The 25713-nt window shown below is 42.6% G+C and overlaps 1 protein-coding gene across 1 annotated transcript in view; it reads right to left on the bottom strand.

Annotated features, from left to right (window-relative positions):
- Positions 1–23532, bottom strand: part of COL6A6 (collagen type VI alpha 6 chain) — a 97614-nt gene extending 74082 nt beyond the window's left edge. Inside the window, exons 1-9 of the mRNA XM_008153248.3 lie at positions 23466–23532; positions 20592–21185; positions 18880–19500; positions 17193–17753; positions 15863–16420; positions 11993–12568; positions 8824–9393; positions 765–1108; positions 601–679 (exon numbers count right to left, since the gene is read on the bottom strand). Coding sequence (XP_008151470.2) covers positions 601–679; positions 765–1108; positions 8824–9393; positions 11993–12568; positions 15863–16420; positions 17193–17753; positions 18880–19500; positions 20592–21185; positions 23466–23532 — 3970 coding nt within the window. The remainder of the gene's footprint in view (positions 1–600; positions 680–764; positions 1109–8823; positions 9394–11992; positions 12569–15862; positions 16421–17192; positions 17754–18879; positions 19501–20591; positions 21186–23465) is intronic.
- Positions 23533–25713: the final 2181 nt, after the last annotated feature.

The following is a 25713-nucleotide window of genomic DNA, read 5'->3' as shown; positions in this document are numbered from 1 at the left end:
GCGTTCCACTGATCCATATTTTGGGTAAGAACTGACAAGAAGCCAGGTTGGGCACTAGTTCTTGAAGCCAAAAGCTGGTACCAGAGCTTTAAACACTCATAGACACCATGGTGGGTCATTCTCTGGTCTGAAGAAAGGAACTGATTAGAGAGCTCCCAAACATGAGTAAATTTGTCCAATAATGCTTGCAACTCTGAAAACGATAAGAGTGTTGAAGAACATAAACCCACTCTCCCATTCCTTGGTCTAAAAGAAATACATGGTCACTTCTGCTGATACTAAAGAAGTAGCAATATTAGATCATGTGAGGCAAAGTTAGACAGGAACACTTTCCTGGAAAGTTTGAGAGGAAGAAATAGAGTAATACGTGAGAAAAAATAGGACTTTGTATTCAGTGTTTTTTCATATACATAGGGCATGAGTTAAAAAAAAATGTCAATGCCAGAATGTTCTGAGAACTCATGCTCTGCCAAGTGCATACAGAGTAGAAAGGTTGTCAAATTCAGGGCTGTGTGCCTGGAAACGTAAGAGCCAGAATTGAGTTCTGAGAGTATAAAACCAATAATCATCCCTCCCCCAGTCCTCCCCCATGTTCAATACCTTCTTTTCTAAGCTCATCAGATTTTTGTTCAAGTTTTTCAATGTCATCATCCAATCCATCTGAAAATAAGAGCACCACCTAGGAAAAGTATCCAAGAAAGAAACATGAGTAAAAGGGAGGTCATCGGAACCACAGACCAACAAATAAAATAAAACCAAGTTACCTTGCCTCGGGCAGCTGATTTATTCTGAAAGGCATCCCACAGGGAACTCAAGAAGTTTGTGTTGAGAAAGGATGGTCCTTTCACTGTTACATCCTTCAAGCTATTCAGTATGTTTTCACTATAGATCTCAAACTTGGGAGAGTACTGTTCCGTGGCATTGGTTACTTGAAAAGCCACACTAACCTGAGTCTCTGTGCCCACCTCACAGCTAACCCCATTAAGGGAGCTGATGGCACGTAGGATGTCTGGGAGGTAGGTTTCCATCCAAGACTGGCCATCGAGCAAAGTCTGCCCCTTCTGCTGGGTGGAGATGTCAAATCCAACCACAACATCCACAAAACAGTCTAGGATTTAAGGAAAAAAACAGACCTTATTAGATCAAATAATCCCCTTATTTGACTTGGATGCCATGTCTGAACCAAGGGACTTGGAATTTTTATTTCTATTCCAGTTACAAAGTTGGAAAATGAGAAAGAACACGAGGGAATAATGGAAGAGGCCCAGAATCACTCTTTCATAACCCGCAAAAGTATATAGTATTATTAATTTTTAGCTGGTATAAAATCTAGATGATTCTATAACAAAGTTCTGGAAGATTTTATCGTGGCTATTGAAAAAGCTATGCAGAGTCATTTAAATATCTAAAGTATATTGTAGAAATTTTTTAAGAGTCTAAAATCACAAATTCACATCACACTACTTATCAACATTCAACTAATACTAAAGTATAAGGGAAATATAAAAACATTTGTATAGAGCAATAATTTAGAAAAAGAAATCACAGAGAACTAAAGGAATGATTTTGATTATTTAACATCACAAAAAGAATATTTCCTCTTTCTGTCTTCTAAAATCCATTCAGAAAAGAAAAAGTAAAATGGCACACAAATGCTCCAAGAGATCCTTTGAAATCTTGCTTGATTTAGGTCCTACCAGTGAAAAACTGGGCACCAAATTCCCCACATTTAACCATGTCCAAGATGGTGCTGCCTGCAGAGCTCAGCCATTCAGGAAGGCAAAGCCAATGCCATATCGGGGCTCAAGAAATATTTAGAGAGGTATTGCACTAATGAGTGTTACCCCGTGCATCAGGAGGTCGCAGGTTCAATTCTCAGGGCACATGCCCAGGTACCCTCTCAATCCCCCGTGTGCCGGGCGGGGGTTGAAGAGACAGCCAAGTGATTCTCTCCCATCACTGAAGTTTCTTTTTCTCTCTCCCTCTCCCTTCTTCTCTCTAAAATCAATAAAAACATATTTTAAAAAATGCTTTGCTATTGTTCTTATCAACTCCAGGAGCATTTAAGCACTGGAGAAACTAGAAAGAGCTTGTTATTTTCATCTGAGCCTCATACATAAAGGGAAGATAATTAGAGAAGAATAAAGTCATGTAACATATGCTCTTCTTTCAAGAACGTTAGCTTGGCTAAAAAACTTCAACGTTTTTTTAATCAGTTCAACATACACAGCTTGCTTGGTAAGTTAAAGGGGAGGAGTGTATAGTCTCCCCTTGCTTTGTTTGCATGAGCAGTTTTTCAGATATTTGTTGTGTGAACAAATGTCTGCCTTCACCACCTCCAGACACACTGGTCAGTTAAACATGTGCAAATCTTTCGAACTAAAATGTCAGTTTCAATTCTTAAAACAAGGGCCAGTAACTTGATTCATTTTTAATGAGAAGAGTCAGGTGAGGAAAAATATAAAAGCCTTACTTGATAATCGATTTTAAATCACTATGACATTTGAAGTGAATCAATATGTTATTAAGAAAACCTGAATGGCGGGTTTTCTAATTTTACTGCACTTACTTTATTGGAAAAATCTCTTCCCCAATAGTCAGAAAGTGAAATGAAAAGAAAGAAACTAGTCAGAAGGAAGCATAAGAATTTATCCTTTCCCAAATTCCTCTTGAATCTATATCCTTTCGTTTCTATCTTGAGATTGAAAATTTCCCTCTTGGATGAACATTGTTAGAAAACCATTCGGTAACCAAAATATGTTACTGCCTTCAAGGAAACCAGTCTCTTGTGAGAAAACACACACACACACACACACACACACACACACACAAAACACATAAAAAACATAGAAATGCCAAAATGTCATTGAGGAATCCTGGGAACTATCCCCTATAAAAATTGAGTATTTTATTTTTTTGGTCTAGATTACTGAAAGTACAAAGTCTAGTAAATAAGTTCCTTGTGTTTCTTTAATTCAAATTGGCAAATAATTCCATGATGATATGATCCAAGGAATAGAATTTGGGGAGCAAGTACAGAGCTAGCAGCTATGAGTTTAAATACAATTAGAGGAATTAGGCCATACTAAACGAGTGGACTCTCACGTAATGGCCTTGAAAACTCTACAGAGACATCTGCTCTCAAATTGGGAGCCTTCAAAGTTAATAAAAGGTAGGGATGGTTGGGGAATTGAGCTAGGGAGAAGGTTAAAATTGGATTTCCAAAGAGAAAGGTAGGGTTAAATTAGGATAGCAAGAGTGAGGAGAATAGAGGAGGGGCAATAAGTGTAGGGAAATTAAGAAGGTAATTCACAGGACTGGCTACAGAGGGTGATAAGATGGAGAAGTAAACTAAGTCCTAAGCATTTGACTAGTCCTTACAAACAGCATGTGGAGGCATGGAAGGGGGAGGCCTTTGACTGGGAAAGCACAAAGTTTAGTGTTAGTCATGAACGAGTCACGACTCAGTTACTGCTAAATAACTTGGCAAATCTCTTAACCCCTCTGGGAATTCATTTTCTTGCCTACAAAAATAAGATTATGTTTCAAAATAAAAATACAAAAGAACAGAAAAGAATGGATTGGAGTGACAGTTATAGTCTTATGGTTCCCTGCCAGACCCAAAAGCTGATTTTAATTATCTGACTTATAAAGAAAGTCCTTAATCGGAGTTGATGATGGCAGATTCTTATTAAGAATTAGAAGAATCTGCCATCAGCAGGAGGTATGATATATTAATAAGATTAGAAGACAGATTCTTGAGAAAATAAAGGGGAAAGTCAGACTGTTGGCAGTTATTAGCAAGTATAAATTTGTGTGTGGCCTTTGAAAGAAGGGGTATCTGAGATTTCAAAAAGAAAAGAATGATTAAGAAAACAGTTACTGTAAAAGACTTAGTTTATATACCTCTTCCAGATGTGCTTGGACCTCCTCCCCCGCCCCCCCTAAACCTGCCCCCCGCCCCCCACCAAGTACTTGGACATTTATCCAATGGAGAGCCTCGGCTGCCACCATTGTCTGGTTTCCCAATGTTGTGTGTGGGGTTGGGGAGGACTTTGACATGGCCTCCATCATGCTCATTACAGTAGAGCCACAATAATTCTGATGCCCATGTCCAACCCAATTGTACTCATGGGAGTTCTGGCTCCTTCCACCATGCTTAGCCATAGATATAAAGCACTGTGGATTCTGTATCTGGTTTCCCCAAAGGGCTGGATAACACAACACATAGGATGGGAGAATTGACTCTCCATGGGGTAATCTCTGACCAATGAGAGGTCATAGATGGGAAGGAACTGGCAGATTAATCCCCTCCTTTATTCCCAGGAGGTCTATATGGTGCCTCTGTGTGGTTTCCTCGGTGTTCTGAATGACCAACATGCTGGTGATGCTTTCTCAAGAAGCTGTAGCTAGCTTGGTAACATACATCTTGTATTGCTTTCCCTCCTTTCCTGTATGACTTCCCTTCCACTCACTCCTGCTTCTCTGAAGTATTAGCACATAAAATATTAGCACAAACTTTGCTTTGAGCTCCATTTTCTAGAGAGCCCAGTAAAGACAGGGACATACAGAGACCCTTGTTAAGGTAAGCTGGAAATGACCATTTAATTTTCCTTATAGTTCCCACATTCCTTGAATCAAATCCAGAGGGTGTCTCTTATCTCATCTTAATCAGACTGGCCTTTTGCTTAATCTCCTTTTTGATTCATCTCTCCATGATGATACATAGATAAGAGGTACACTTGATGCTCTGGCTACCTAATTATGGCTCCATGCCAAAGAAAAAGGCAGGACTTTCCTATCCTGAGAACTGCCTGGTCTTCTCTAGGTAGTCAGAATAGCCAGGCTCAAAGAAAAATCAGGAAAATAAACACAAATTAAGGTTCAAAAACAACAAAAAACAGACTTTGGAATTTAGTTGCTTAGAGGAATCTGGTATATGTTGAGATATTAAATTTGAACATGGCTCTAAAATATTGCTAAAATATTTAAGTTCCTAAACCAAGCACCTCTTGGTAAATTGTCCTTCTGGGAACCAACTCATCACTCCATGTATTTTGCATTTATAGGATCACTTCCTATAAATATACCCTCTGCAACACTCTGTGATAGTTATTAATACTCACTGAACATTTACTCACTGAACATTAGATCCCATTCAGGATCTCACTTATCCTTATGAAACAGACTAAGTAGGAACTCTTCTGATATTCATTCTGCTGAAGAGGAAGCTGTGACAGGGCAGCTTACCCGCGGTCTCCCAGTTACTGCAGTGGATCTCACACTCGGAATTCAGGCTTGTTTGGAGTCTGTATGCCAAACTACCTTATTTTACTACTTCCTGGGTAGTGTTGATAGGTCAGCTAGGTTACTAGTTCTGCTACTAGATTGTGATGTTGAAAGTGACAACTTAACAGTAAGTGGTTTCACTAGGGAGCAGCAGCTTATGGAAACAATTTCAAGGTACAAACCCATGATGTCTTCAGTTCCAGATAGAAACTGGTGAGGCAGAACGCTTAGACACTATCTCTTTATAACATCAGCATCAGATACTCTAGACAACAACTAGGTCAAGAAAACAGGCAGCTTAATTTAACAACAACAAAACTGGTTGGAGTCAGACCTAGGTTTCAAAATTTGCTTAGTCTGTTATGTCCTGTATGTTCTGGGTCAAGTTAGCAATATTCCTTTGAGTCCCATTTTCCTCATTTATAATTGGGAACCCTATGTAATAAAAGCATAGTATGCAAATTGTTCCTTCGACCAGTTCTTGTCTGGGAGTTCGACCAGGGATTGGGACTTTCTGGGGTAAGGGAGGGAGGACCGGGCTGGCGGCGGCAGCAGCAGCAGCAGGCAGCTGGGGGAAGGGAGGGAGGCCCCGGCCCGCAGCTGACAGCCACTAGGGACCCTACCAGTGCATGAATTTCACGCACTGGGCCCCTAGTAAAAATATAAACCATATAGGTTTTGGGGAGAATTTATTGAGCTAATGCATTCCAAATGCTTAGAGCACCACACTTGACCCTTGATAGATGCTCCAGAAATATTGATCCTTAGTCACCTCTCTCAGATCCCCATGCAGCTGCCCTTCCTTTCACACATATGAAATCATAGTGTACAATTAGAGAAACGGAGATGATGTAACTTCACAGATGGGAAAACTAAGAAGGAATACTGATGTCTCCAAAGTTATGCATATTTTAATAAGAGGCAAAGCTAGATGTTCACATTGTAAGTGTGGCTCACTTTGAGCCACACCAAGCTTCTGTCTGATTTCCTTGAATTGAGAGTTTATAGTTTAAGGAGAACAGGCATCCTCTGATATATTTGCACATGCCTTTGAAGCATTATCAGTGTTCATTCCAGCCTCCTCAGTCCTCAGCCCACAGGCTTGGCTATAAAAGGCCTCACATTCTTGCTTGCTGCCATAATGACTTCAAGTTTATCTTGGGGTATTTTCCTTCCTTATTTATTTGTCTTCACACTCAGGATTGTTTCCTTTAAAGAGAACTCGCTCACTACTTGGTGCATATACTCCTGGCTTTGATTTTCCACATGGTTTTCTTTTACTCTCTCAAGTAGAGAATAGATAGTTCCAAGAAAAATTTCCTGCCTAATAACTGGAAATGGGTATTTCATGTGAAACACTAAGTTAATGTAGAAGGTTTGGCTGAAGTCACCAGACACATGCCAAAGGACGGGGAGATCATGAAGCAGGATTTACAAAGACAATAGTCCCTGATCAATTCTCGGACTCTTAAGCTTTAGCCTACACGTTGGGTCTTATAAAAGGTTTGAACTTGGGAGTCCGGAAGAGCATTTTTGGAGAGAGCTGTTGATGTGTGGTGAGCTCTTCCACCACATATACACATACACACATGTATAAGGAAAGGAGGTCATTTCTTCTTGAAGTCAGGAGAGAGGAGCTTTAAGAGATAAGTTGGAGATTACCCAAGCCTAGAAAGTCTAACGAATGAGATGCAGGTTGGCATGCTGCTCTCTCTGCAAAAAAGAGGTGGCCACACTGGGGGCGGGGGCGCATAACTTCCAGTGTTTATCAGGGAAACTGACATGTTCCTGTTTCCCATGGAGTCGCTATGGTTGCCTATAAGAAAGGGCTGTTGTGGGCTCCTCTGATCTCCTGTCCAACAAGGCTACTGGAAGGGCAAAGTCATGGCAGCAGAATAAAGCTGGAGGCATCACCAGATGCTCAGAAGTGGAGGAAGGCATGGGAACGTCTGGAATTGAGACATGCATATCTTCCTCGAGGGAACGATGGTGAAAAGATCCACTCATGCCCTAACCGGTTTGGCTCAGTGGATAGAGCATTGGCCTGTGGACTCAAGGGCCCCAGGTTCAATTCTGGTCTAGGGCATGTACCTTGGTTGCGGGCACATACCCAGTAGGGAGTGTGCAGGAGGCAGCTCATCAATGTTTCTCTCTCATCGATGTTTCTAACTCTCATTCCCTCTCCCTTTCTCTCTGTAAAAAATTAATAAAATATATTAAAAAAAAAAGGTCCACTGACAAATGTGCCATGGTGGGGGCGGGTAATGATCGGGGAAGGTGGGAAAATCTTTGAAGGACCTAGGGATGGACCCCACTTCAGACACGGGCTACCATCATAGAAAACCAATTGCTGACATGTGCCGTCAGATGCCAACTTCCCTGTACCTCTTTAGCTCTTCTCCCTTCCCCAGCCCATTCCAGGAAGGCGAGAAAGCATGGTTAGCAAGAAGAGGGCAGGGCCTGGGAGAAGGGGGGTAGAAGTGAGAGGTGAGAACAATGGATAAAATGCCAAGCACATGTGGCCTCTTCTCTGTGGCAGGGGAGCAGCCTGTGGCTGGCTACGAAAGCAGAGTGCCCTTGAATGAAGTCTGAAGTTTGAATCGTTACACTGGGATGGACAGTGAAGCACCAAGAAGAGGTTCACTTATCTCCCGAAAGCGAGGAGCTGGCCCTCATGAATCAATTTCATGGGTCGGTGGTAGACAAAAATAGAGCCCTTTATAATTACATCCTTGGTGTCATGCTTAATCAAAGTAAAGCTTCAATATGCATTTTCTCATTTAGGTTTCACAACGATCTTTTGAACTGGGTGCTGCTATTGTTCGCATTCTACAGATGAGAAAATCAAACTTATAGAAGAAACTGTCCGAGAAAAAATGGCCATGGAGCAGCCAGGTTGCCTGTCTTCAGAGCTGCTCTTAGCAACTGTGTAGGCTTTTCTCTCCCTGGTGAAAATCCAGGGTTAATGTTTACCATTATACAGAATCACAGCCAACCTATTAGGCACTTTTTATACAAAAATAGAAAAAGCTACCTTTCCTTCCATCTGTTGGAGGGGGGGGGATGTCAAAATGTGCTGAGTTTTAAGAAGAAATTTACTAACGTCCACAGTAAAGTTTCATGATAAAGACATAACCCTCTAAAGACATTCCCTGCATCCTTGTACCGCAGCACTAGGCAGCTCTGTAGGCCCTATTGCCAGGCAACCCAAATCTGTCAAATGGTTTGTTTCTTTGACACACGTTCTCCAGCCTCTGAAACCAACCAGATTATAAACAACGGCTTTTTCCTCCCAGCGTCTGAAATCGAAGGATTCACATTTACACAGAGGGCATGCTCTCCCAGGAGGCAAGGGGGAGAAATGACAACTCTCTCGGATGCCCTGCTTCTCAATCACAAGTCACAAGAAAATACTTGGTAACTGTGAAACCTTCCATTTGAAATCCAGAGGCAGGAATCTAAATTCTCCCACCAGCCGTAAACAGAGCTTGAGGCAAATGTCAGTGAACACGAGGGACACATCTGAATACTTACTGCTGTCACCCCCTGAGGTGCAGATGTTGCGACTTATCCTTTTCTTGACCTTCTGCAGCTCATCGAAGTTATGAACCGTCAGTTTCTTACTTGCAGTCCCGGTGATCTGAATGAGCTGCTGGTCATCCACATCCCCGATGCCCACGCTGTAGATGTCGATACCTTTGTGTCTCAGGTCTTCAGCAGCCCGAGCCACCTCATCTTGGGACTGGCCATCTGTGAGGACCAGCAACACCTGTGGGGTGCCGGCATTTATCCGGCTGCCCATGTCTGGCTGGAAGAAATGCCCCACCATCTGGAGTGCAGCGCCGATGAGTGTGTTTCCCGAGATCTGCTGGATGTTTTCAATCTGAAATGATATCTCCTTTTTCCCTATGTACGCTCCCAGTGGAAACTCTGGCCGATAGGTATGGCTAAACTGGGCTGCTCCTATACGCACTCTGTTGGCACTGACATCGAACTCTTGAACAATCGATGCCAAGAAGGCCTTCATCTTCTTGAAGTCATCTGGATGAATGCTAGTGGAACCATCCATGAGGAAAACAAGATCTACTTTTTCAATTTCACAATCTACAAAGGACAGGGAAAGGGACAAAACAACAATTAGATTGTTCTTCGTTCTTTCACCCAGCCTGATTCAGTTAAATGTTTGCAGCTATATGGAAATGGTATTTCCTGAAAGTGGTTTCTTATAGTAAGCCACTCTGTGGTCACATTAATTGGAGAAGAAATAAAACCCATCAGTTCCAAAGGTGGAACTAGGGGTGAACAACTCACATTTTTTTTATACTTCTCTTTGCTTTTCCATTTGGTCTTACACCATTTTCTTTTCCAAATGCTGGGGGAGGAGGGTTGCTACAGAGAACTTCCTCTAACCTGTGATCTAGCCTTAACCCTTCTGGAAAACCCGGGGACAGTAGCACATCAAGTAAAACAAAAAGCACACATCCATTCAGAGCTTCACCCAAAGAGACAGATGGTTTGTAGTACTGACTCAGCCTCCCTGGCCAGTTGAGCCAATGAGTACTTTCCTGGCTTATTAAGACAAATTGAAGTTTTAAAATCATATCTTCTGATCGATATCTCAGAAGTTTTCCTCTTTATCATCCCCTTTCTGATGCATAGAGGCAAAAATATCTACTTGAGAATACTATTTTTGAGCAAACAATTCAGTATAGTATAGTATGCTTCCTTGGTATTAACACAGAAAATACAAAACAAAAAGAATATGAAAGATGATTGCCAGTGAATGAGTTATGCTTGGCACATGCTCATGCGTATCCCTTAGCCTTCTGGTAAGCATTAGCATTTCCCTGAATTCCCCAGAGATCTCACCATGGACCTAACTCACTTAGCTTTGTGAAAAACAAAAGGAGTCTAAGAATCCCACAGTTGAGATATGCAAAAAGAGATAGAAATATGATAAATAGATCCTTCAGGAATTGGTTAAATTACTAAATTTCTTTGTTTTAGATTCAATAAAGGAAACAAAGTACCTTTTCCTGCCCAAGAAAGAACTTTCTGTTTAAAAATGCAATGTCAGGCCGACCAGTGTGGCTCAGTGGGTGAGCATCGGCCTATGAACCAGGAGCTCACAGTTCGATTCCCGGTCAGGGCACATGCCTGGGTTGTGGGGCTTGATCCCCAGTGTGGGGCATGCAGGAGGCAGCCAATCAATGATTCTCTCATCACTGATGTTTCTATCTCTCCTTCTCCCTTCCTCTCTGAAAATCAATACAAATATATTTAAAAAATAAAAAAGCAATGTCACTCTGGCTGGTGTGGGTCAGTGGTCAGAGCATTGGCCTATGCACCAAAGGGTCATGGGTTTGATTCCTGGGCAAGGGCACATGCCTGGGTTGTGGGTTCGCTTCCTGGCCTCGGCGGGGAAGCAGTACATTTCTCTCACCCCCTCCCTCCCTTCCACTCTCTCTAAAAACCAATGGAAAAAATATCTTTGGGTGAGGATTAACAAAACGTATTAAAAAAAAAATGCAATGTCAACTTCTACAGTGAAGTTGAAAAGGACAGACTGAATCTTAGGCATTGGCCACCAGAAGATAAGAGATGTGTCCTAGTTTTCAGTAAGACCCAGAAGGAGTTTGCTAGTTTTGTGAAAGAAAAAGACAGTAGTTGCATGCTTAGGAGGCAATATCTATGAAAACCAGAAAAGTTAATTTTTAAAAAGAACTGTACCAAGATGTTGGAATCCTAGGTTAATAGCAACTTATCTAATAAAAAGTAGTATTTTTAGTACAATACTCTTAATAAAGACAAGGAATTTAAATAGACCATGATCTCCCTTTGAAAAAGTGTAAAAGGACAGCTGAATGAATGAATGAATTATATACATACATACAGACAGACAGACACACAGACACATAGACATAAAGGTGGCAATGCAATCTCCAGATGCCAGAATAGAAACAGCAGCCAGGGCAAAGGAAGTCCTACTGTACTCTGCTCTGGCAACATCTGAGGCTGGAATAGAATGTTCATTATTGGGCTCCATGTCTTAAACAAGCTTGTGTCATAACAGAAACAGGCAAGGGAACAAGGAACCAGGGACTTCTAGCCTGGAGGAGAGAAAAGACTTCAGGCAATGATCGCTAGTTGTTAGGAAGGTATGGAATTTGATTTCTTGTGTAAAAAGCAGGAAGAAGAACTAATGGATGGAAATGACATGGAAACTAATTTGTGCCCCAATCAATAAAGCTTACTCAAAAAATGGTGAATTCCCCACCATGAGAAGAGTTTAGACAGAAGAGAGTAGTACTGTTGCAGAATGTATTCCTCTTTAGGGAGGGGGCCAAATGAGATGCCCTATAAAGTGATTAGTGCTCCTCTCCTGTTTGGAGAACGTACTCTTTTTAAAAAAATATATTTTATTGATTTTTCACAATAGGGAGAGGGATAGAGAGTTAGAAACATCAATGAGAGAGAAACATGGATCAGCTGCATCCTGCACCCTCCCCACTGGGGATGTGCCTGCAACCAAGGTACATGCCCTTGACCAGAATCGAACCTGGGACCCTTGAGTCCGCAGGCTGACACTCTATCCACTGAGCCAAACCAGATAGGGCGGAGAACGTACTCTTGAGGGATATTGCTTTCTCCCTCATTTGGACCTCTGCTGATAATGAAGAAAAATTTAACTGGCAAGCCTTACCTACTTGTGAGGAGTTACACACACTGGCTGACACGTCTGAAAATATCCCCTTCAGGCCTCCAAAAGTCTCCACGAAGAAGTACTTGTCCCTTGATCCTGCCATGGCGAGCAGCTCCACAGGGTTAGCACCCGCGATCCCCACGGCCAGGACAAGAATGCCTTTGTCCCGCAAGGCCTTGGCTGTGGCATTGAGCTTTTCTGTATCATGGGACTCCCCATCGGTGATTATGATGAGGACTTGGGGGACCCCTCGGTGCAGGCGGCTGCCACGGGCTTCGGTGAACATGTGGTCCGAGAAGCCTAGTGCCTCAGCGGTGTATGTGTTGCCCCCCATGGGCTGGTCATTCTGGAGCGCTGAAATCACCTCCAGTTTTGTGCCAAGGTCATCCAGATAAAACAGCACTTGTGGGTCATCAGCATACTTCATAGCCCCAAACCGAACCTGATTCTTGCCAACATCAGCTTTTTTCACCAAGTTTATCATGAAATCCTTCATGATATTATATTCATTACTGTCAATGCTGCCAGAGCTGTCAATTACAAACACAACATCTAAAACTTCAATTCGCTTGCATTCTAAGAGGAGGAGAAAGGAAAACCATGAGGTTAGCTTTGGATATCATGGGAGACTCACCGCCCCTCGCCTGCTTTTTAATTGCCAGTGTCTCCCCTCCATTGGATCAAGCAGTCTATTAGAATGTCCATTCCTTAGATAACATACACAATCCTATATAATAAAAGGCTAACATGCAAATCGACCGAACGGTGGAACGACCAGTCACTATGATACGCACTGACCACCTGGGGGGGCAGACGCTCAATGCAGGAGCTGCCTCCTGGTGGTCAGTGCACTCCCATAGAAGGAGTGCCACTCAGCCAGAAGCCCTGAGCTGGGCTCACGGTTGGCAAGCACAGTGGCAGTGGCGGGAGCTTCCCACCTCCCCAGCTGCACTAAGGATGTCTGACTGGGGAGTGGGCCTAAGCTCTCAGTCAAACATCCCCCAGGGCTCCCAGACTGCGAGAGGGTGCAGGCCGGGCTGAGGGACCCCTCTACCCCCCGAGGTCCTCTAGTACATATGTATTTGTGTTGGCAGTACATAATAAAATTCAACTAGGGGGGTTTTTAGGACAAAGCTAATGTAAAGTAAAATCTTCTGTAAGAGTTGAGAGGAGGACATGCTTTTGGACTAGAAAAAAAATTACAATTCTGTGGAAATTTTCCTGAATAAATGGTTCTTTCAACTTTGCTTTCATTTATAGGAATTTGTCTGTTTAAGCCATATGGTTTGTGAAATTTTTATTCTCAAGATAAGCCTTGGGGAAATGGCCAAAGAAAAAAATTAATTTGGCAACACTGTCTAGTTTTTCATGGTTATATGACCGCTGACTTTTCAGGGTTACATTTCCCCCCTTTTGGACATTCTGGAAACATTATTTTCATTATTGGGCCTCATCATAGAATTAAGCCCATGTCACACTGGCCCAACTACGGTGATGCTCCCGTTAATTTTGTATTCCTTGGGTCAATGCCATGGAAAGCAAAGCAGGAAAGCTCCAATTAATACTTAACCCATGTGTATGGAGCATAATCTACGAAAAGTGCAGAGGTCTAAACTCCAACTCATTCATTCTGGAGAAGTGGGATTGTAAAATGTTTAATGATTTAATCCTTATGTAGCCCAATGTCTCTGCAGAGTTTACAAGAGTATGTTCCAAATGTTAACTCCTCCATTCTGGGGAAATGGGAGTTGTGAGAAAGGATTCCCCCACCCCTCCAGCAGAGGTTCACCACATTTCCTTCTCTTGCCAGCCACTTGCTCACTCAGTGGTAGGGCTGTTGAAAACCCTGGGGCCAATATATTTACCCCCAATGACTTCAAGAAAGGCTGTGTAACAGAAAATACATATTGGTCTCTGTCTCAGTTCCTGACACAGAACTCCCGAAACCCTTGTAATTTTCTGGGTGACTGGAGTGTCTTTTGTTCTAATGAGGTGACTCTAGATGGGCCCCTACTATGTGTTTCTTTCCTGTTGTCTCCTGGAAAGAATGGCTCCTGGGTGAGGGCGAGTCACCGGAAAGAGCAAGCATGGAATTTTCAGCCTCATCCCCATTTTCCAGAGAAGGGAGAAGGGCTGAAAATGGAGTTAATGATGGATCATCCCCAAAGTACAGGGTTCAGAGAGCTGTTTGATGAACACATGAAGATCCTGGGAAAGTGAGGCACTTGGGAATGACACAGTATATGCTATATATACTTGGAAGTTCTGCACCCCTTTCTTCATAACTTGCCCTATGCATGTCTTCATTCTGGATCCTTTATCATAGCCTTTAATAAACTGGTAAACGTGTTTTCCTGGGTCCTATGAGCCACTCTAGTAAGTTAATTGAACCCAAGAAGGTAGTTGTTAAACTTCCATCGATAAAGCAGGTTGGTCAGAAGCACAGGTGGTAACCTGGACTTGTGACTGGTGTCTGAAGTGGGGAGTGGGGCAGTCTTATGGGAGTGAGCCCTCAATCTGTGGGATCTGATGGGTAGACAGGGTCTGACTTGGGTTGAATTCTTGGACACCCTGCTGGTATCCGAGAATTGCTTGTTGAGATGGGAAAAAACCCCACACATTGTGACCAGAAGTATCAGAAGTGAAGTGTGCCATGTGACTAGTATAGAAGACAACAGGGATGAAACAGTAGGGAAGAACAGGGTTTTTTTCCAACATGGGAAGGAAAAACATGAGTTTTTTTTCTTTTGGGCGGGTTCCACCAAAGAGGAAATGATGTCCTTCTGCCCTTCAGCTGCCCTGGGGAGCTTGCTTGGATTCCCCTGAGGTCTGGGGGTAGTTTACTCAGGGTTGCTCCTTCAAAGAGTTCAGATTTGCTCCCTGCAGAATTACCAGGAAATACAAACTAGGTGTATCTCAATTACCACAAGTAACAGACCACGATCAACCGTCTAGTGGGAACTGAACAAAACTGTTATTTGAGTAACAGTACAAGGTTTCTCCTTCTCTCAAAACTCAACTGAGACAATCAGAGAGATTTTTTTTTCAGAATGCTTCTGTCATCAAGCCCCCAGAATCACAGGATAAATAAGTTTCTTATATTTGTAGGGCTTTTGTTTTATCACTTCCATTCCTCTGTAGTTTCATGAGAGGAAGACTGGGACTCTACTATTTACTTCCTACTAGAGTCCTCCTTTATAGGATTTAAAAAATATCAGTGTTTTTACAAATGTCATCTCATTTTATATAAGTAATGGATTTTAAAAACTGTAAAATAACTGGCATATAGTAGATGTTAGGTCAAAGGGAAGCTACCTTGTCCAGCAGCGGGGTATGCCCCTCTATGGTCTGCTGTGGGAGCCCACACACAGCCCAAGGACTCAGGCTGGGCCCTTCAGCTCAAAGTGAAACAGACTCTATAGTGTAATTCATGCTCTGGTTTCCCAGGGGATCAGGCTGAAGCGAGACTCCAGCTAAGACCACCCTCTTGCTTAGCTCCTATCCATGCCCTGTCCTGCTTTCCTTACTTCCCTTCTGAAAACGACTTCTCAAAAAGCCACTTCCACAAGAATCCGGGGAACCTGATCTAAGACCCAGGATGTTACCACTTTTCTTCAATGGAGGCCTCATCACCCTACTGCTATTTGTCTACAAATGGGAGAGAATCTAGGTGGACCAAAATTGTTCCTTACTGACTCTTGAATTTAACAGTTCTGTTGAAGAAAGTCACATTGCCTATGTAGGTCTAAAGCCACTAGGATGAACATTTCAATCAAACAAGAAGTTTACAGTGTTCAATGTGTAGAAATAATGACGAACATGGACATGTGGTGTTTGGGTAATCCCACTAGCAGGTATGCCCAGGCCTACCTTCACGGGGGCTGCATATTCCAAAAACAAGATCATCTTCAATTTGCTGCAGAATGTCAAAATTCTCAACATAAAACACCATGTCTGGCCTCCCGCTGATCTCCTCCAGCTGGGTGACATTGGAGCCAAACACCCCCACCGAGTAGATAATGATGCCTTCTTGCCGAAGTGCTACCGCGGGGTCCTTGACTATGTCATGAGCTTCACCATCTGTGATGAGGATGAGAAACTTCCTGACGCTGGGCCGGGCCCCCTTGGCGGGACTGAAGTACTGAGACACAAAGGTCAGGGCACTACCAGTCATCGTGGTCTGTCCCATGTGAGGCATCTGGTCGATGGCATCTGAAATTTCACTTGGCGAGATGTACTTGTTGAGTTGAAACTCCTCCTTATTGATGTCACTGAACTGGACCACGCCGACTTGCACCCGATCTGCCCCAATCTGAGACTTACTCACCAGGTTTTTCATAAATGTTTTCATTTTGATGAAATTCTCACTTCCTATACTGCCAGAACTGTCCACCAGAAACATGATGTCAGCTTTCATCTCTTTGCAGGCTGCACGGGAGAAAGTGAAATGTTTACCATGTAAAAAAGATTAAGAGTGAACAGGAAAAAAAGTTTAAAAATTCTATATTGAAGTTAAAGGTGTGCTTGGTAAGGATGGTTAGTTAGTAAGTAAATAAAGCACTAGAGGCCATAAAGTGACCACTCTATTTGTTATTTAATGATTTGATTGAGTATATTACTCAACCTCAGGACTACTGGCATTTGGGGCCAGATAATTTTTATTGGGGAGGGTAGTCTACGCATTGTAGGATACTGAAGGATGTTTAGCAGTATCTCTGACTTCTACCTGTTAGACGTCAGTAGCACTCCCTTAGTTATGACAACCAGAAATGTCTCTAGACATTACCAAATGTCCCCTAAGGGGGCAAAATTCCCCTGGTTGAAAACTACTGATAGAGCTCTAAAAGAGTCCATAAAAGTATTGTTGAACTTAAATAAACCTGAAATATTCCTTAAAATAAGAAATCATTTGGTCATTCACATACGCAGTATCTAAGCATATATATATTAGCAGGGATTTGTGGGAAGAGGCTAATTAATACTAATAAGGGAGAACTCCATCAAATATCTTTATGCCTCAGATATGAATCAGAACCACACTCTAGTGGGCCCCCCGTTTTGTTCTGGAAACAAGCACAGCAACACAAGTCAACAAATCTCAACCCGGAAATTCATGCTGTTTCTGCAAACGTGCAATGTCAATATTGCAAGAGGGCCACCTGTGAGCCCGGGTCCAAAGGGAAAGTCGCCCTTCTCCTACCTTCTTCCGTACAGATTTCTTGGACAACTTGGTTTCTTATGTCTTTCAAAGCGTCAAAGTCATGCACGTAGTACACCCTCTTTTCCTCGCCTGCGATTTCCCGCAGCTGTGTTTGGTTGGCCTCCTTGACCCCGATGGCATAAACATGGATGAGCTCCTTTCTCAGCCTGTTCGCAGGCTCCAAGATGCTATCCTGGGACATGCCAGTTGTCAGGACAACAAGGTGACACGGCACGCGGTTTCCTCGCTGCTGCTTTGCTTTTCGCAGCAGCCCCAGCGTGAAATTCAGGGCTGCACCCGTGTTCGTGCTCCCACCCACCTGCCGGATGTTCTCAATGGCCTTCCCCAAATCCTGCTTGTTTGAGTATTTATTGATCTCAAATTCCAAGTCCCAGCTGTCGGCGTACTGGACGGCCCCAACCCGCACCTTCTGGGGGGCGATGTTGAACATCTTTACGACCTCTGACAGGAAGGTCTTCATTTCTTGGAAGTCCGTGGCCTGGATGCTCCCGGAGCCATCGATGAGCAGATAGATGTCTGCTTCTTCAGTGTCCACACAACCTAAGGGGGAACCGAGAGGCTGAGTGTGGCATGGGGGCACGTGTGAGGAAGAAATGGGAGCAGAATGCAAGAACAAGTGCGAGCATCTTCAGAGGGACAAACGGGAAACAGCTTCCCGCTGTAAAAGAAACGCTCTGCTGGCTTAGCCCAGGGGACTCGGCATCAGTGGGGCCAAAGGAGTTTCTTTTGACAGTTTAGGACTATTCTGATCATTCTCTGCCATGAATCAAGGCCAACTGGGACACAGCAAAAGGTAAGAGAGAAAACTTGAAAATGCTTTTCACAAGCCACTTCTCTCATTAGTAAGTAACTGCTTTGCAAAAAGTCAAGAGGCGTGTTGTGAAATGGAGAAGGTCTGGAACTGAACGTTGTGGAGAGATGAGCTCTATTTCTTGAGAATTTGAATAAATAATTTACTCCTTATTCACTCCTGGTCATTTAACAAAAGTAGGGGTATTGCCAGTGGCCTTATTTGTGTAGGACAAGGGCAATTTTATAGTAAACATGCTATAAATATTTGTTGAAGAATGTAAACATATATACTTATGTGTGTATATACACACACAAAATGTTTACATAGCACACATGTGTGTATATATAAGATATACAAAATAATTATCTGTCTCTCTAAACTCATGGGTACTAGACTAGTACTTCACAACAAATTAATTACAGTGTTCTCAATCCAAATCATGCTTCCTGTTCACTCTCTAAGTTGGAATTTTGACGATGAGGGGAGAGGGAAAAGGAGAGAAAAGTTACAAAAAGAAAAAAGGAACGAAGGAAAGAGCAGGGGAACATGAGAGGAGGAGGAGAGAGGGGGAAAGTGGAGAGAAAAACAGCAAAGGATGGTATTCTGGGGTGTCTGTAAGTAACAAAGAATCCAATTAAAGCTGCACAAAACGGGAGGTAGAAAGGAAAACCCTTTTGACCTATTCCAACACCTCAATAGCTTTTATTTCCCCCCCATTACATTCCATGTGATCAAGGTCAAGTAAGAAATTAGGAACTTATTCTCACTTCCCACCTAGTACCCCACACCAATCGCTTTTGTACACAAAATACCTGAAAGGCAAGAAAAAAAAGAAAAGGATGGAATAATACCTCCCTCAGCAAAACACTTTACCGGATTTGAGGGTTTCGGTGCGCTCTGAGAAGACAGAGACTGTGTGCGTTATTTGCTTCCGCAGCTTCTTCAGAAACGTCTGGTTGTGAGCGACCAGGTCGGAGAAGGTCTTCAGTCTGGAGACATACAGCTCGGCGGGGTGCGATGCTATCCTTTCCAGCTGGCTGTCGCTGGCCCCCTCCACGCCCATCGTGAAGACGGCCACGCCCTGGCGCCGGAGGTTCAGGGCGGCCTTGGTCACGTTGTCTTCCGACGGCCGGTGGGTCACCAGCACGGCGATCTGGGGCACCCCCTGGTTCATCCGACTGCCGTTCTGCACACTGAAGACCTCCTTCCTGATCTTTCTGATGGCGGCCCCAGTGTAGGCCTTCCCAGCCAGGGGAGAGAGGCCCTGTATAGACTGGAGCACCTCCGTCTTATTGATGCCCCTGCTCAGTGAATTGATCACCTGCGTCTCATTGCTGTAGGCCACGAGGCTAACCCTCATGCAGTTTTCCTTTATGTCAAGAGCAGATACACTTTCTTCCAGGAACTCTTTAAGATAGTCCAAGTTGTCCTGGCTGCCATTGACGGACAAATCCAACAGGAACACCACGTCGGCCACCGAGGAGCCTTGGCAAACTGTGTGGGCAAGGATGGAAGGAGCACAATTTTAGTGGGTCAGCTTCTCTGCTCAGCATTCAAAGGCACGGAGAACATCTACAGAGCTGGGTTATGCACTTAAAGAAAGAAGGAGGTACAGGAAATTATTATGAAGCTCCTATCGGAGGGTCCTGGGTTCAAATACTGGATCTCAGCTAAACTCCCAGCTTCAACGTTCTCCTCTATAAACTGGAGATAGTAGTAATATCTACCTCATAGGGTTGTTATGGAAGTTAAATGAGATAAGGTGTTTAACCTGTGGCCTGGGACCTAAGTCATTCAATGAACAGCAGCTACTACTATCATATTAAAATCATTAAGCATCATCGCTGTTGAAATCAGCATAGTCCAAATATTCCTAAGAGATAATACTGAGATGTCAAGGATACTTTTGCTATTATTTTATTTGGGAAAGATACTCATAATAGGACTCATATTTTCATAGATGACCACAAGAAAAGCATTCTCTATTAACATATAATTTTATATGTCATGTCATTCCAACTGATTTAACTAGAAATAATGGGAGTTTTCTATGTTGCTTGTACACTTGGAGCAAATTGTTTCTTACTGGCTCTCCCCCGCCCCTCACTTGAATGATGTTCATAAGCTCAACACAGGAGCTGCCCCCTCATGGTCAGTGCACTCCCACAGGGGGAGCGCTGCTCAGCCAGAAGCCCAGAAGCTGGGCTCACAGCTGGTGAGTGCAGCGGTGGTGGCGGAAGCCTCTCCTGCCTCTGCAGCTGCGCTAAGGATGTCCAACTGCCACGCCGTCAGTTGGACATCCCCCGAGGGCTCCCGAACTGCAGGAGGCCACAGGTCGGGCTGAGGAGACGCCCTGCCCTGGAGTACACAAATCTCATGCACCGGGCCTCTAGTAAAAATATTTTTTTAAAAAATAAAATAAAATAGCCACAATCAACAGGCCCTTTGGAACACACCGATATTTAACAGTTAAAAATACAGCCCAGCTTTTGGGGAAAGGGAGGTCCATGGAGACTCAACCCTCTCTCCACATTGATTTCTCAAAAGCATTTTATCATCATTTCCATGTGTGCACCTAAGCCCACCTTCCATAAGAACATCATCCACTGCTCCCGCCTTGTACTGAGCCGCATCCTTGATGATCTGCGTCATGTTCTGGGAGAACGTGCTGAGGTCTCTGACAGTCCGAAGGTTCACATGAAACTGAGCCGTGGCCATGGCCTTCAGGTTCTCCTCAGACGCTTTCTGCAGCCCCACCGAGATGATCCTCACCCCGTCCTCCCGGAGAGCCTTGGAAGCCTCTTCCACGTCATCCTCGGACTCGGCCGAAGCCAGGACCACCAGAACCGGGGGAAACAGCTTCTTGTCTCTGCCGTTTGCAGGTCCAGAGAAATAGGTCCTGTGAGCCTCCCGGAGAGCGTTTCCGATCCGCAGGGCGCCGCCCAAGAACGCCACCTTCTTGAGGTGGTTTAACATGGGATTCTTGCTCTTGAAGGTGTTCAGCTGGAATTCACTGTGGAGCTTGTCGCTGTACTGGGCCAGGGCCACGCGGTATTTGCTGGCCTCTATGGGGAGACTGTTGATCACTTTGTTGATGAATGTTTTCACCAGAGGGAAGGACCTAATTCCCAGGTGATCAGAGCTGTCCACCAGAAACACCACGTCTGCATACTCAGGGCCTGCAAACCCACACACAACCAAATCAACAAAGCATAAACGTTAAAGAGGTACTGCCATACTTAATGCCAACCACACAGGGGAAAACATACTTTGCTCTTTTATCTGTATTTTTAATACCTTCCCAATGAACTGAAAATAATAGCCTGAAATTACACATCTTCTCCAGAAAAAATACTTGTTTCTAGGGCCAATTCATATATATATATATATATATATATATATATATATATATATATATATATATCTCCATCCTCTCATTTAAACCAATTGCAAAATTAAACATCACTTTTACAAGTAATAGGTTCATTAGAAATAGGTAAATTTAGAGTAAAAACCCCTGTGTTTTTATACTGGTAGTAGGTAATTTCCCCTTATACCTTTTTAAATTTTTGCTTTCAGAATTTGACCTCAGTTTATATCAAGAGGATAAAAATTTTAACTGAGAACTAAACTGCTTCAAATTTGCTTGAATAGAGAAATCTGAAAGATAATCTTTTATTGTGATCCAATTTAAGCATGGCAACAAAGTAAGTGATTAATTTATAAAAATATTAGTTTTGTTTGCCAGTGTCAAATTGATGAAGTTTAAAAAGTGCTTAAAAATCATAAAAATATGAGATTGCCTTAATTTATTTTAAGATTACTTACAATATTTTTATAAACCATATGAGTGGGCATTACAATTGATAAATTTATTCATACATGTGTAAATGTGATGGAAATCAGTATACCTTAAGCTAGGAAAATTATTATGGTTTTAGTTTCTATAAAAATGTAATTTTTATAGAGAAATATAATACTTTGTTGAACTTTTAAGGCTTCATTCAATGCCAGATTCAATGCTGGGTATACAGAATTCTATTTTTATGTGCTAGAGAATCACTGGGTTCAAGCACAAAAATGCTGTGTATTGGTGATCTGCTGGTTTGAATTCAGAGTTCGCAGCACTTTAGTATAGGATCTATTTCTTATCCGGGGAAGGAAGGGAAATGTCTGTGTGGGTCTGGATGGCGTATATTTAAGAAGATACGATGCAAATGAACAAGTAACAGAAGTCCTGACTTTGTTATCAGCTAACAGCTCTGTCAAGCCATTCAATATACTTGGGCCTGTTTCCTCTCCTTTAAAATGAGAAGATTCAATAAGGAAATATCCAAGGTCCCCTCCTCACTCTCAGATGCCGGTTATCTGATATGATTACTCGATACATTATAATCAAATTAAAATAAAATCAATCTTTTCCTATCTACACCTGGTAGGAAACCAGCGTTGGCACTTCTAGGTTTATTTCATTCTCTTCATAGCAGTCTTATGAGGCACAGTAGATAAAACCATTCTTTCTTGTCTTCTAAATAACCTAATTTCAACCACTTTTGAGCTTCCTCTGATGATCACTTAGCCAGTAGCATTTTAGGGAAAGAATTAAGAGAGGGTGCATTAATATCTTCCTCCAAGAGAAGGCTGGCACCCCTACGAGGACTGTCGGGCAAGCCCTGCCCAGGATGGTTTGACTTGTGACCCAAGCGGCCTTCCTATTCATGGATAAACCTTCACCTCTTGTGTGTGGAGGAAGGAAATGTAGACAACTGGCACATGAGCTAGATTCAGCTTTTTCTTTAAAAAGCTTAATATCAGGCCCAGTGAGACATCAAAGGAAGATGCTTGCAGGGCTGAGTCTTAGTTTACCTCTTCAGAAAACTTACTACCTTGAGAAAACTGTACAAGCTAACACAGGTGGCCCTGGACATGAAGGGACCAGTGTGCAAACTAGTTATTTAAGAATTGGTAGAGGCAGAGAAGGGTAGGCCAGTATTTTGAGTTCAAGTCCACTGGATCCAGATTGCTGACAGACAGTAGACAGCTATGGTGCTCTCTCTTCAGAGTAAAAGCATTTCCTTTACAATATCAGATTAAATCGCTTAAATGGGAGCAAAAGCTGTATGTGTAACCAAGATGATGTTTTGGCACAAATGAATTAGGAAGATACATTCCAAGATTTTTAGGCCGGAACCTAATAGTAAGAGACAGAATTTTATGCAACCTCCCAGAAGACCTAAACGGGGTTGAAACTAAGGACAAAATAGAGGCTCTTGTATCTTCCTATCGTTCACAATGAGCAAATTCCGGAGACAAATTAGCTTCAAAAAGAAACTGAGCTACCACCCACCCTTCCCACTATCAAAATCAAGACAGCGAAACGAAACTCAACTTCTAAGTAAGTCAAAATCATATATATTTTCCACAATGAGTTAAAGAATTCTTCCCAATTTTTTCCTTACCAGAATCCTGGTTCACAGAAACATGGGAGCAAATTATTACGAGGAACAAAATCAGCAGCATTTTCATATTATGAACTGAAAAATCTCCAACTTGAAATCTGAAAGGGCGAAAAGAAAAACATCTAAGACTGTTTTGGATATTATTTGGGAAACCAGACTCACACATATAAGAATACACAAAATTATGTAATAAATTGGGTGCAGCCGGGGATAAGGAACTTTCGCGGTTTCCTCCTGACCTTATGATCTGCTATGTGCCTTAGTGAGAAGCGGACCACCACCATTTACAGAATCACAGGTTTCTCCTGGTCCCCGGACCCTGCACAAACACAAGATTTTAGACTGTCAATAGAGGTAGCCAGAAGCATTATAGTTCCAACAATAATACGTGTTCCTATTAGTCACTTTTTTTTGTGCACCCTAGTATCATCCGCTGTCTCCTCATTGCCAAGACAATTCAGAGTTCATGGTTGGGACAATCTAAGGCCTGATTTTGCAATTGCTCCATCCCAAACACGTAGGTGTATTTCATATTTGAGCAGTAAATGTCATTAGCTGTGGCCAATTAATTTTTTTTTCCTTTTCCTACATAATTAATTAGAAAAGTAACAATTTCTCTTCATCCTTAAATTTGAAAGAAGACAAAAGGTAAGTAGTGACCCTCCATATCCCATACGATGTCTTGCTGCTCAGAATGACTCAATTTGTACTATTTTGCTTCCAACTGCCTAGAACTGCCCAAGGTAAGATGTTTCTAATTCTAATTAGTCGCCTTCAGTTATTCATTTTATGGAGTGAAACAGGATATTAAAGATATTGAAAATAAATATTTTACTTAAGTGTTAGGCTCATTCATAACACTCATTCATCCATTTAATGGAAAAATTAATTGATCCATATTAATAAACTAATGTCTGTTTCTTGCTTTATTTTCACCCACATGTGTATTTGCGAGGTTCTATGTGGCTGCCTCACTCCTTGTCTGGCAGGCTCCTGGTGCTTAATAGTTCACCCCCTTCAGAAAAGGAACCTTTGCCATGAGCAATTCCACCTATTTTTTCACCTACTTCATCGTCCCTCTGACATTCTGGAATTTGGGACTCTGTTCTATTCCTTTATCAGAAGCCTAGATGAGATCAACTTTTCAGGCTGTTAGTCAATTTATCAATCCTTTCCCAGAGGTAATCTGTGAGCTGGAAGGGACTTGTAAGTGGTTGGTTGTGGTTTTTTAGTTCAACCCTATCACTTTAGAGGAGTTTTAGTCCCAAAGTGGATCGCCCCAAGGAAAAACCAAGTCATACCATCTGTGCAAAGTTTCTAATGTGTATACAATAATAACAAATTCTACCTTTGCTGAGCTTTTAGTATGTGCCATGCCCTGTGCTAGCAGCTTCACATTTGTTCTCCTGTTAGATATCGATGACAAACCTAGTAGCAGGTGACATTATTGCTCCAACTTTACAGATAAGGAAACAGAGACTCATGAAGGAGATGTAACTGACCCACGGTCACATTGATAAAATGGGCCCCAGTGGAGACTACAGCCCACATCTGCCTGACTCTAAAATCTGCACTTTCAAACTCAGTTCCTCTGCACCCTAAACTCAGTATTGTGAACACAAAAAGTATCATCCAGTTTCTTCGTTCTGTGTCTTTTTTTCCTAATACTTTCAACAATAAAGATTTTTAAAAAGAAAGAAAAAAGAAGTATCAGGAAATACTGGTATTTCTCTTCTTGCCTTCTTACTTTGGCTTTTCAAAACCAGGGGTTCCTGTTAGCCACTTCTTTTTCTGCTTATGTGATGAGCTTTATAAACAAGTGCGATCTTTAAGAGTTAGGAGAGAGAAAACAGAAAAGGCTTCAGGAACAGTCCACAGGGTAAATGACAAAGATGGAAGGAAAGGAGTACAAGTTAAAACCTGGATAGAAAAGTGAGGATAACACTCCCAAAGCAGCATGGAGCATTTAGGAACTTCCCCATGCAGACGGTCAACACATTAGAAGTTGTACATGGTACATTAAGAGTTGAGTTCTTTGGGACGGCATTTAGTAACACAATCTCCTTGCACTATTTTAATGGAATCCGCAACCTAGTGTGCTGTAAGGCTATTCAACATTGTGGAAGCCCAATGAAAGGTTATCTGGATGTGCTTTTGCGCCCTGCTTCGTGTGTGCTGGGACCAGTGGTGGGACTGAACCTCCAAGTTCATGCTTGGGAGGCTTGGCTTATTGTTACCACATCAAACC

Source organism: Eptesicus fuscus, chromosome 18 (genome assembly GCF_027574615.1).
Source record: "Eptesicus fuscus isolate TK198812 chromosome 18, DD_ASM_mEF_20220401, whole genome shotgun sequence".
In the NCBI taxonomy this organism is placed as follows: Eukaryota; Metazoa; Chordata; class Mammalia; order Chiroptera; family Vespertilionidae; genus Eptesicus; species Eptesicus fuscus.
Note: the sequence above shows the minus strand (reverse complement) of the source record. Positions and strands in the feature narration are given on the sequence as shown.